General features: G+C 40.8%; 1 protein-coding gene across 1 annotated transcript in view; it reads left to right on the top strand.

Moving 5' to 3' along the window:
• Window positions 1-12,524, top strand: part of HYDIN (HYDIN axonemal central pair apparatus protein) — a 442,024-nt gene that overhangs the window by 257,916 nt on the left and 171,584 nt on the right. Inside the window, exons 23-27 of the mRNA XM_030829570.1 lie at window positions 3,280-3,420; window positions 4,101-4,179; window positions 6,943-7,062; window positions 7,322-7,531; window positions 10,131-10,268. Coding sequence (XP_030685430.1) covers window positions 3,280-3,420; window positions 4,101-4,179; window positions 6,943-7,062; window positions 7,322-7,531; window positions 10,131-10,268 — 688 coding nt within the window. The remainder of the gene's footprint in view (window positions 1-3,279; window positions 3,421-4,100; window positions 4,180-6,942; window positions 7,063-7,321; window positions 7,532-10,130; window positions 10,269-12,524) is intronic.

The raw sequence follows: 12,524 nt of genomic DNA, 5'->3' as shown, positions 1-12,524 counted from the left end.
AGGAAAGAAGTATGGTGGATTTTTTTTTTTAACTTTGTAGCACAAAAGATTGTGGTGATCCTTCCCCAAGAGTTGAAAATAAAACATGAGAAGGGAAACCACTGCCCCCAAAGCCAGTGCTGCTGATGAGCGGGTGTCTGACATGCATGTGATTCTCTGGCAGCTACAGGGAGCATTTATTTCCTGGCTTCTCCCGTGATTCTGATACGGGGAACCCTGGAATTGGAGCAGTATTGATTGTTCTTGTTTGCTATGCACTCCCTTTTAAAAATAACTGAGTCTACTCCTGTTTGGGTCAGCATACCAGGAAAGTAATCACCTGTTCCTGAGGGTAAAAGGAAATCTGATCCAAAAAAACTCTACCAACGTTCTATTTCAATATTTTGGAGCAGGTTTTCCGGTTTTAATAACTTAAAGCCCTCATTACGGTAAACATTTCACTGCCTCCTGTGGCTCAGACAGCGAGCAGGGAGGGCTGCTCTGCCTTCCTCTGTTGATTTCCAAAGAGACCTCTCACTTCCCATTTGTCCAGGTAGCAATGTCAACTGAGGTATTGTTTTTCCTCGGGTATGAAGACCCTCCACAGCTTTGTATTTTTCCTTTACAGAAATTCCCATTTGCTTTCTCTTTATGCAGCACAACATCCCACGGGGTGCAAAGGCTGGATGGGAGAGTGCTATTATGTGGGGCAGTGAGCCGGCAAAGCCTCACCAGGCGTCTCTGCTGACCTGGAGTGATTTAATAAGTGTTCAGAGTTGTCCTTGGCTGATTTTCACTGTCCCTAGCTGTTAAGGCTGCAGTGATAGCCCCATATTAATTATCAGCTCCATCCTCAGCTGTCATGTTGCCATTCCTACCCATGGCAGCTCCTAAATCTGGCTGCCCATTAGAATTGCCTGGGAAGACTGTTAAAAATCTAACTCTTGAGACCTGCTGAATTGTAATCTGTCGGAGGACAAGGTTCAGGAATCTTTATTTTAACGAGCTTCCCGGGAGATTTGTTAGCACCCAGCGCAACATGTGTTCTCTGCCCCTAATGGAGTGGTTTCAGCCAGAGGTAAAGTCAGTTAGAGACATCTGGTCTGGAACAAGTCAAATGGAAGCTCAGGCCAAAAATGAAAAGAGCTTTTCCATACTCTGTGACTTCTCCATGCTTTCCCATCCCCACTCTTTATCCCAGGTTGACAGAGAAGGTGCAGAATAGTCAGATGACCCTCCATGCTATTCAACTATTCTCATTCAACAATCCACACACCCATCCATCCGTCATCCATCCATCCATCCATCCATCCATCCATGCATCCATCCATTCATTCAATCAATCAAACATCTGTTGAGCTTGGGCTCTATATATAAGACCCTATGCAATAGGGTCTGTAAAGAGGGGACACCATGGATCCTCCTTCCATACAGTAATAAGCCCAGCCAAGATCATGCCAGCCCAGTGTTTTGCCTTCTTAAAAAGAGCAACCAGAGCTCAGCTCAGAGCCTTCACCAGGCAAGAAAATAATTACATTGATGTTTTTCCATTGTGTTGATTTTTCTAAATATGCTAGGTAATCCTGTGTTTTCATTTATAGTAATGACATAGAATTTTCCTTTAAAATAAGCCTATTAATGAACACCACAATGTGATACCACCGTATGCTCATTTGAATGGCTAAAATATAAAAGACTAAATACCAAGTGTGGATGAGTATGCAGACCAACTGGAACTCTCATACAATGCAGGTGGTAGTGTAAGGTGGTACAACAACTTTGAAAAACTGGTTGGCAGTTTCCTGTAATGTTAAATATACATATAGCATACAACCCAGCAATTCGCTTCCAAGGAATTTACCCAAGAAGAATGAAAACATATGTCGATAAAAAGACTTGTACACAGATGTTCATAGCAACTTGATTCATAGTATCTAAAAGCTAGAAATAGTCAAGGTGTCCATCAACAAAAAGATGGGAAAACATCCACACTATGGAATACTGCTCCAAAGAAAGAACAGAATCATTGCTCCATGCAACAACATGGACGAATCTCAAAAACATCATGCCAAACAGAGGAAGTCAGACACCAATTTTTACATGTTTCCAATTTCATTTCTATAAAAGTGTAGGCAAATTAATCTCTAGTGATATTAAACAGATGAGTGTTTGCACAAAGCAACTTTTTAGGATGATGGAAACATTCTGTTGATTAACGTGATAGTTCCACAGATGTGTATACAACTCATCGAACTGTGTGCTTACAAATCACGAAGATGGTAGTGGGATCCCTGAAATTTAGGAAATCATACTTTAGGACATGGTTAGAGTGGACAGTGTCCTAAAAGAAGTGCAGATGAAATGCTGTGAAGCTTCCAAGGGAGGGAGAATTTCTTCCGGTGGGAAGATAGGCCAGTGGTGGGAGCTTCACATAATAGATGACATTTGTGCTGAGCTTCTGAGTACAGATGGGGCCAGAATGAGTATATAAGTGAAATAGATTGAAATTAACATCAAGGGCTTGAGATAGGTTGGGGAGGGTCAGAGAGGGGTCCAGAAAAAGCCACGCACCAAGGGGAAACAGGAAGAATGGGGGTGACCCCACCACCTTGGCCTTTGTGACATCCAAAGGCCTTTTTAATCAGTGGAAACTGGACATATGGGCTTCAGCACGAGCCGGTACAGTTGCTTCTTTTCCCTTGGGTTCCTCTGCTTGGAGAACTTGAGTGGCAGCACAGCTTATTGGTGGGACCAGGACTAGGGTGTGACGAGCAAGGCACTGAGGTCACATTGTAGGAGGCAAGGTCATGTAAGAAACCTGAGCCTGCACTTCCAGGCCCCTAACAGAGAGTGCTTCCCAGGCCTCAGCTGAGTCATAGCCCTGCTTTCTAGTGATCTGGGAGCAGGATCCCCAGTGGCTCATTCATTCATGACCATGCCAACTACTTATTCCAGGCCAGGCTCTGGATTAGACACCATATTGGATACCAGTCCTCAGCGAGTCCACATCTAGCAGGGATGGTAAAAATAAGTGTGAAAGGGGAAGCCCAGGGGGCTATGGATACTCAGAGGAAAGAAATTGGGCCTAGACTGGTAGTCAGAAAACTTTTTAAGAACAAGTGAAACCTTAGCTGAGATTTGAAGAAGGCAAGTTCAAGGGAGGGTGTAGGGTGGTCCCTGCTAGATCTGCCTGGTCTAGGATTTGGAGTTTGGCCTTAGAAACTGAGAGCCCACTGAGCACTGATTTGCAAAAACTGATATCTCCTATCTCCCCCCATTCCCTGTCCCATGCTTTGGTAGGTTTGTGACGTTACCAAAGAAGCCCTACAGTGCCCCACTGTCCCAGATGGAGTCCATCCCAGCAACCTCAGAGACTGCCGGCTCACCAGCAATCCTAGTTACAGTAGAGCCACGCGAGATGGATTTAAATGATTTTGTTAAGTAAGTGCAAATGCAAAGCCAACATGGATTTTTTGTAGTAGCTTTTCTTTTCTTTACACGGACTTAACATTCTCAATATTCATCCCTCATTGGTTCATTGATCCAGTCCCCAGTCAACAGTTTAATAAGTGTCTTCTATGTGTAGGCCCCAGACTAGACATCTGGGATAGGGAGAGGGTACCATCATGAGTCCTGGGGGACTGAGCCTTTCCTATCATATTGTCCACTCTGTATGTCCAAGGTCTACAGCCAGGATTGGGTCCAGGGTAGTAAGCAGGAAAAGATACATCAATTCACCAAACATTATGTCCTCACAATAAAATGCTCCAATAAATAGGGAAACAACACTGAGCACATAGAACACCCACATTGTCTGAAGAATTGCTAGAACTTCCTAGGACTTTTTGTAAGTTGAACATGGGCTTGATGGGCCAGTAAAAAAGGGTTGAGCCCCGTGAAAAATTGACCAGTTCAGTGGCCTAGACCACATGTTTGGGGGCATAGGGCAACAGAGCCCTGACCTGCTGACCTCTTGAGAAAAGTGTCCCTTGACTGAGAACCCCCCTTAAGTTTGGGGGTGTGGTAGAGGGAGAAGAGGAAGACAGGGCTGTTATGCACCTGAGACTGTGTGGTGATGACAGTCAAATGAGTGAATCTCTGCATTTCATTAAACTTCCTAGGACTGCCCTTGTGGATGAAGATGCCAGGCCTGAAGAAAAAGAACTAAGAAAAATGAAAGCTTCCAGTGTGATCTCAGATGTACGATGTCCTTTCCCTGGGGAGGGTAGGCAGGTCAAGGGTCCTTCCCATAAAACAAAGGCAGAACCAGGAGCAGAGTGGCCAGTACAATGCTTGGGTTTAGTTGGGACAAAGCCGTACAGCTTTACCCACATTTCTTCCCAGCCAAACACCCCAGAGCCAGCACTCAGTGAGAGCCTACACTTGTGATGTTCCTACACCCTAGATAGAGGATACTAAAGGAAAAATATTTTCTTAATAATTCTGTAGCAAAAACAAAGGGGGCTTAAAAATTAATACCCTTAAATTCTCCTTCTAGAATATGGCCTAAGCAAACTGTTGGAGATACAAAGATGTGCATACAAAGATGCTTGTTACAACATTTTAGAAACAGCAAAAAATGAAAAAAATAATGAAAGATAAATTACTGTATGTCCATGATGTGATACAATCTTTTAAAATAGTGTTGAGTGGGATTTTCCTATGGTGTGGGTAGGAGTATGAATTGGCATAACCTCTATAACATACAACTTGGCAAGTAGATCAAAATTTAAAATGCATTGTACCCCTCCTAGAAATTATCCTCCAGATACACCTCTGCACTTGCATAAAGCATGTAACCATCCTTGTACACTGCAGCTTTGTTTGTCAAAGCAAGAAATATTGGAAACAACTTAATTTTACTAATAGGAGACCATCTGAATAAACTAAATTACATCTGCACAAGGCAATACTATGAAATTCTTTTTTAAAAATGAGAAAGTTCTCTACATACTAATTTGGCACAATCTTTGATATATTAAGAAAAAATACCCAGTGCAAAACAAAGTACATTGCGTGCTACCATTTGTATAAAGAAAAAAGTCTATGAAAGCAACCAACACTTATTGAGCACTGATCTAAGCTTTTTTTTTGAGACAGAGTCTCACTCTGTTGCCCAGGCCAGAGTGAAATGGCACCATCTTGGCCCACTGCAACCTCCACCTCCTGGGTTCAAGCAATTCTCGTGCTTCAGGCTCCCGAATAGCTGGGATTACTGGCACTTGCCACCATGCCCAACTAATTTTTGTATTTCAGTAGAGACAGGGTTTCACCATGTTGCCCGGGGTGGTCTTGAACACCTGAGCTCAGGCAATCCACCTGCCTTAGCCTCCCAAAGTCCTGGGATTACAGCCATGAGCCACCAACCCCAGCTAAGCAATTTTCTACATTAACTCTTTTACTTCTCCCAACACCCCTGTGAGGTGGGTACCACTATCTTTCCCCATTTTACCAATGCAGGGACACATCCATCAAGCTAGAAGACTTGACCATCTGGCTTGCTCTTAGCTACTGTGTTACCTCTCAAACAGTTACATAGATATCTTTGTCTGTGCATGGAATATCTCTGGAATTTAATCTTCATGAGGGCAGGAATTTTTTTTCTGTTTTGTTCACTATCATATCCTCAGGATATAGAACTGGTTCTTAGTAAGTCCCCAATAAATATCAGCTGAATGAAGAGGAATAACCAAATTCAACATATAGGAAACTGGACAGTGGGTACCTCAGGAGGGGGGAACCGGAGAACTGTAGGGATAGAAGTCTTTTTTTAATTTTTTTACCATATATCCTTTTGAATATTTTAAATTTGTATCATGTACAAACAACTTTCTAAAATACTTTAAATGATGTTCGTGAAGAATATTCAGTCATATGGAAAGATGGCACTCATTAGGTCAACTGAAAAATCAGAATACAAATATATATGCACACATAATACACTATATATACACATATATATAATAATATTTATCTACAGTATAACCTGAGATGGACTTTTATTTCTTTCCTTGGAGCTTTCTATATTTTAAAAAATTTTTAGAATGAGTATGTGTGAGTATATAAAATATTTGTCTTTTAAATGTTAATTCTTCTTTTTCTATTTTCAAAGATGCTTGTCATAGAAAACTCAAGAATAGGCCAGAAACAGTGGTTCACGCCTGTAAACCCCGTACTTTGGGAGCCAAGGCAGGAGGATGGCTTGAGGCCATGAGTTCAAGACCAGCCTGTGCAACATAACGAGACTCCAGGGTGTGGTGGTGCACACCTGCAGTCCTAGCTACTTTAGGGAGGCTGAGGTGGTAAGGTCACTTGAGCCCAGGCATTCAAGGCTGCAGTGAGCTCTGATCATGCCACTGCATTCCAGCCTGGGTGACAGTGACAGACACCTTGTCTCAAAAATAAAATATATTTGTACATATATATGTACGTATGTGTACATATAAACTCAAGAATACAGAAAAATTAAAGCAAACATCCTCAAAATTCCTATCTTCTTTCTACCCCCTGAGAAAAATGCTACGAAATTCTTAGCAAACAACCTCCCAGATATTTGTATTTGCCTATGCAAATCTCTGAAGGAATTTACACACACACACCTTCAGACACATGAGGCATATGTAATTTTACATGAATGGAACTGCTTTTCACTCAATAATATGTTGTGCACATCATCCCTATCCATAAATATACATGCATTATCCTTCATGGATAGGTGTACCACACACACTTCATTTAAAGTGACCCCGTATTGATGGGCACTGAGTTGGCTTCCAAAGTTTTGCTTTTATAAATAATGCTGCAGTAAACATCCTTATATGTACATTATAGTCACTTGCTCAATTATCTCCCTGGGAAAAAATGTACTATTTTTATAATCATATACAACATACTTTATTTTTCTGTCAATTGATAATCCATTTTGAATGCTTGCCAGCTTTTCCTCACATCTTTAATTTCTAGGAAATAAAAATTAGCTCTACTGACATAGAAACAATATACGCAAGCCAGAGCCAGGTGGAGGATCAGGAATCCCTACAGACCTGTGAACAGAATGAGATGCTTTCCATTGGGATAGAAGAAGTAAGTGACACCGTGTGAGTCCTGACCTTATCAGACACTAACTTTTCTTTCTAACCGAGCACCTGCCCCACATTAGAAACTTAAATCTCACCAGAGCACTGTTACCATCATTACCATTATGTGTTTTCAGGGTGCTTGGCTACCTTCTATCAAATGAGTTAAAGACTGGAATTAACGTGTAAATTGACATAACTTTCACTTACCCTTGGCAGGCATTCACCCCAACAGCTGCTCTCTTATAAAATGACTTTCTCTGCAGGTGTTTGATATTTTGCCCCTGTTTGGAGTGTTGCAGCCACACAGTAGCCACCAAATATCGTTCACCTTCTATGGACACGCTAACATCATTGCACAAGCTAAAGCTCTGTGTGCAGTTGAAGAAGGACCCACCTACGAAATAACACTGAAGGGAGAGGCGTCCCTGGTCAACTATTCCTTTGACACCAAGGATATTCACTACGGATTACAGGTATCACAAACCATCGGGTGGAGATTTTCTGGTTTTGCCTTAAGCATCTTAAACAAATCTCTCCTGAACCCCAATCATCATAGTCTCGCCATCACCCCTGTCCTTGATCTCCCATCAGCCTTCCTAACCCTGACCATCCTCCTGCTGCCAACTGTTTGCCAGATACTTGCACTTGCTTTTCTTATCATCTCCTGAAACTCAGCATGTTAGATACTCAAGGTCACTTCTTCCCTTTCAATCCAGGAGGCTGTTCCAACTTCTGCATTTCTTTCAAAAGCACTACCATTTTCTCCACCCTTGGGTTCACAATCTCCAAGGCTTTTCTGCTGCACTCTCTCCTTCACCTCTCCACATCCTTCAAAGCATCCAGGGTTTGCTGACTCATCACCAGGGTCCCTCTCTGAGTCAGTTTTCTCTTCCCATTGCCACTGATACCACATTACAGGGTCTCATCAAGCCATGCCTAAATTATTGCAGCAGTTCCCCCCACACTGTAATGTGCCTACGAATCACCTGGTAGTCTTGTTCAAGTGCAGATTCTGATTCAGTAAGTCCAGCGACATTTTCCAAAATGGTGTTCTCATCCCATCAGTCCCTGCCCAATTAATCCCAGCAGCATTTAGCAAAGCAATGTGATATTGACCAAAGAGCATGGTTTCATATTCCGGTTTTACTTCCTCTTCATATTCCGGTTTTACTTCCTCTTCCTATTCCAGTTTTACTTCCTCCTGACTGCACGACCTTGGGCACATCACCTCTCCAAGCCTCAGTGTCCCTCATCTATAAGGTGGGAACGGAGTAGCAGGCCTATCCCACCAGGAGTTGTCATTGCTTAAAGCGTCTGGTCAGTGCTGTGCTGGGTCAGGTTTGGCTGTCAGTTGTCATGAGTTCCTTTGGGTCAGAGCCCATTTCTCCACCTGGGTGAGGCTATCCTAAGCCTCTCTATTAACTGGTGATCTTTACACTCTAAGTTTCACTTCCTGTAATTCCCTATTATAGTCCATACATTTCATTGTGGCCAAGCTGGTCTACCCACTGGCCCCAGTGCACCCCAGCGCTTCATGCAGCTACACTTTCTCTTACCTTATCCCTCTCATCCTCCACTCTGCCAAGCCCAAAGCTCTACATCCCATAAGACCTAGCTCAGCTCCTTCCAGGGTTATCTTTTACTTTACATTCCCCTGGCACTTAATGATAGTCTTTGCCATAATATAATATACTTTCCCATTTTTGTTTTGGAATAATTGCCAATTAATTCCATCAGTACACATTCTCTTCCAAATCAGATTTTGTGTTATGCACTCAGAGGTCATATCTCCTACCAAATTTCAGTGAGGATTGAATCTCCATTACATAACTCCTGCATGTATAACTACTGAATTGTGTGCATGCATGTGTGTTTGTAGATCAAAGATTGTGCCTAAAATCTGATTCACCCAACACCTACTGAGACCGTCTCCATGATGATGACCAAATAGAATTCTTTTTCCTTCATCGTCTCCAGGGTCCTTTGGGCACTTGGTTTTGGCTCATCTCTGAGTATAGTTACTTTGAAGCCGTCAGTCCTCAGCCTAGCTTTTCCTAGGGACCCCCAAAGTAGCCTGTTTGTGGTTATTGGGCCTGCTAACCCAGCTGGTGAATTATGTTAGCAAAATTCCAGGAAAAAGAACATGACTGGCCTGTTACACCCATGGTTCTCCATTTGAATGGAAAAATTCATTCTAGAACATTCTAAACTCAAATCTTTTGTTTTTCTTACAGGACAGAATCCAGAAGGCAAATCTCTTTTTTTTTAATTTATTTATTTTAATTTGTTTTATTATACTTTAAGTTCTAGGGTACATGTGCACAACGTGCAGGTTTGTTGCATATGTATACATGTGCCATGTTGGTGTGCCGCACCCATTAACTTGTCATTTACATTAGGTATATCTCCTAATGCTATCCCTCCCCCCTCCCCCTACCCCACAACAGGCCTCAGTGTGTGATGTTCCCCTTCCTGTGTCCATGTGTTCTCATTGTTCAATTCTCACCTATGAGTGAGAACATGCAGTGTTTGGTTTTTTGTCCTTGCGATAGTTTGCTGAGAATGATGGTTTCCAGCTTCATCCATGTCCCTACAAAGACATGAACTCATCATTTTTTATGGCTGCATCTCGCTGGGGCCTTACAAGCTTACTTTCTCACTATTCACAATAGCAAAGACTTGGAACCAACCCAAATGTCCAACAATGATAGACTGGATTAAGAAAATGTGGCACATGTACACCATGGAATACTAGGCAAATCTTTTTAATGTAGAAAGCTTACTTTAAGATTCTCTATTACAAGTTCCTGTAGTGAAAAAACTGAGACCCAGGAAGGTGAAATGCTCAGCCCCACAGCCATACCTAAACTAAATCGGTTCTTAGAAGAACTAAGAGCCAGGTTTCCAGAGTCTAGTGCCCCAGTAGGCATTTGTTGTGATGCTGAGATGTAGATTGACCAGTATTTATATCAGGAGCTGTCACACCCTTATCCATGAGGCATGTTTCTGCACCTTTGTCACTATCAAAGCCACATCCCAAGATGGAGTCACTCTTCTCCTTCTCTTCTCAAGCTGTTTGACCACGTCACAGAGAGGGAAATCACGCTGACGAACATGGGGAAAGTCGGCTTTGAGTTCAAGGTTCTGACTGACCACCAGTCTTCTCCAGACAACCTTCTCCCTGGAGTGCCACTAATCCTGCCTGTCTCTGTAAGTAAACGGTGGGAGGGGCCCGATTTCAAACCTACAAGCCCCACCCTGATGCAGGTGAGTATTCACGACCAGGATTACAAGTGTGACTTTTTCTTTTTGTTAAAACTAAAGAACTCTCGGAAGCAGAAAAAAATCAAAATAAATCCAAGCCACTTTGCTCATTTATTAAACAAATATTTACTTAGTCCCACAGTAGCCAGTTGCCAGACACCAGGCATACAGCAATCAACAAGACAGATGCAACCCATGGATTTTTTTTTTTCCATGATAATGAGACTAATTTATTTCCACCGATGTCTTCACACTGCCCTTGTAATTGCTGAGGGCTTCCTCTCCACTGACTTCAGCAGGTGTGAAAACACCAGCAGACTGCGCTGAGCCAAACTGGTTTCAGAAGCAAACAGAGAAAGTGATTCCTTGTTCATATTATGTTGATCTACCAGTTTTAAGGAACATTTGTTGAATTTTTCTCATTATGAAATTAGCACATAATTGTTATAAAAAAAGGAAAATATTTTTAAAGTGTAATTATTCATAATCTTGTAAATCCAAAGATAATGAGCACCATCATCTTTGATGATAAAGTCTGTTCTTCCCCTAAATCATCTCACATATTTGGGTTTACTGCTGGTCTCTTTATTCTTCATTGCTCTGTCTGTCCCTACATTAATACTGTACTATTTTAGTTGCTATGGCTTTAGAAATACATCTTAATATCTGTTAGGTCAACTCCCTTTTTGGTTTTTTTCCCAATTTGTCTTACCTAATCTTTTGAATTCACTTTTTTTTTTCTTTTAAGACCAGGTCTGGCTCTGTCACCTAGACTGGTGTGCAGATCTCGACTCACCACAACCGCTGCCTCCTGGGCTCAAGCAATCCTCCCACCTTAGCCTCCCACATAGCTGGGACCACAGGCATGCACCACCACACCCAGCTAATTTTTGTATTTATTGTTTATTTTATTTATTTATTTTTTGTTTTTTAGAGACAGGGTCTTGCCATGTTGCCCAGGCTGGTTTTGAACTCCGGAACTCAAGGTGTCTGCCCGCCTTGGCATCTCAAAGTGCTGGGATTACAGGCATGAGCCCCATCTTGCCCAGCCCAAATTCACTCTTGTGTTTTGTTTCTCTAACTTCCTGACTTGAATGCCTACTTTTATTTTTTTTCTCAGTTAATAATGAAAAAATGTAAGACTATTCATTTGCCTAAGGACGCCTTTAGCCTTATCCCTTATATTTTATGAAAATTACAGATAAAAAAGTAGATGTCAATTTTGTGTGTTTTATAGATGTTAATATTTACTATTATAATTTTCATTATTTTCTAAGTTGTCTTAAATTATAGTTTTACTTACAAGTGTAATTTAAAATATATTTTCTTTTTTTAATTTCCAAATGATTACCATTTTTGCTTTTGTTATTTAAATTGTTATTAATATTGAGGTTTTCTTGAATCATGATCGGATAATATGGCCCTCTAAATTCCTACTTAGTGAATCTATTAATATATTTTAGTGACCTAAAGTAATTTTTAATAGTAATAAATGTTTGAAAATAATGTTACATGGGCTATAGAATCCAGATTATCATATCTGGAATCTCTACTAAATTAACCCAAATAATTATAACACTAAAATCTTCTATATATTTTTCTGTTTAATTTTTCTAAGACTCGAGTGGTATATAAAACTTTTGTCTATTTCTCTGTTGTTTTCTACAAATACATACACCTTTTTTTTTATACCCTTTTGTTTCTGTGTTGACACAGAAGATCTCATGAGTATTAAGTGTTCGTCATAGACTTTGTGTTCTGTCTACCTTCAATTGCCTTCTTGTTCCCTTTGAATGCTCTTCTTTGAATTCCGCTTTGTTTGGTCTTAATATTGTGATTGCTGCTTTCTTTTTGCCTTACATAATTTGCCCATAGTCTTATTTCATTTTGTTTTAGGCTTATCATTCATAAAACATATGTATTTGGATTTTATTTTTTAATCTTCTCTGAGAGTCCTTAAGTTTCAATAGGAGCATTTAACACTTATGATTAGCAAAACTGAAATGCTTGCTATTATTTCTTTCATCGTATTTTGTCTATTTTTTAAATTTCCTCAGTGTTTTCTTTCTATTCCATCTTTTTATCATAATTGCTATGTTTTCCTTGCCCTTTTTCTAAAGATTTCTTAAGCATTTGAATTTACATTGCTGCAGTTATTGTAAATTGATAACAACTCCATGGAGAATAATTTGGCCTTATCTA

This window comes from Nomascus leucogenys, chromosome 2, assembly GCF_006542625.1.
Source record: "Nomascus leucogenys isolate Asia chromosome 2, Asia_NLE_v1, whole genome shotgun sequence".
NCBI classification, from domain to species: domain Eukaryota; kingdom Metazoa; phylum Chordata; class Mammalia; order Primates; family Hylobatidae; genus Nomascus; species Nomascus leucogenys.
Note: the sequence above shows the minus strand (reverse complement) of the source record. Positions and strands in the feature narration are given on the sequence as shown.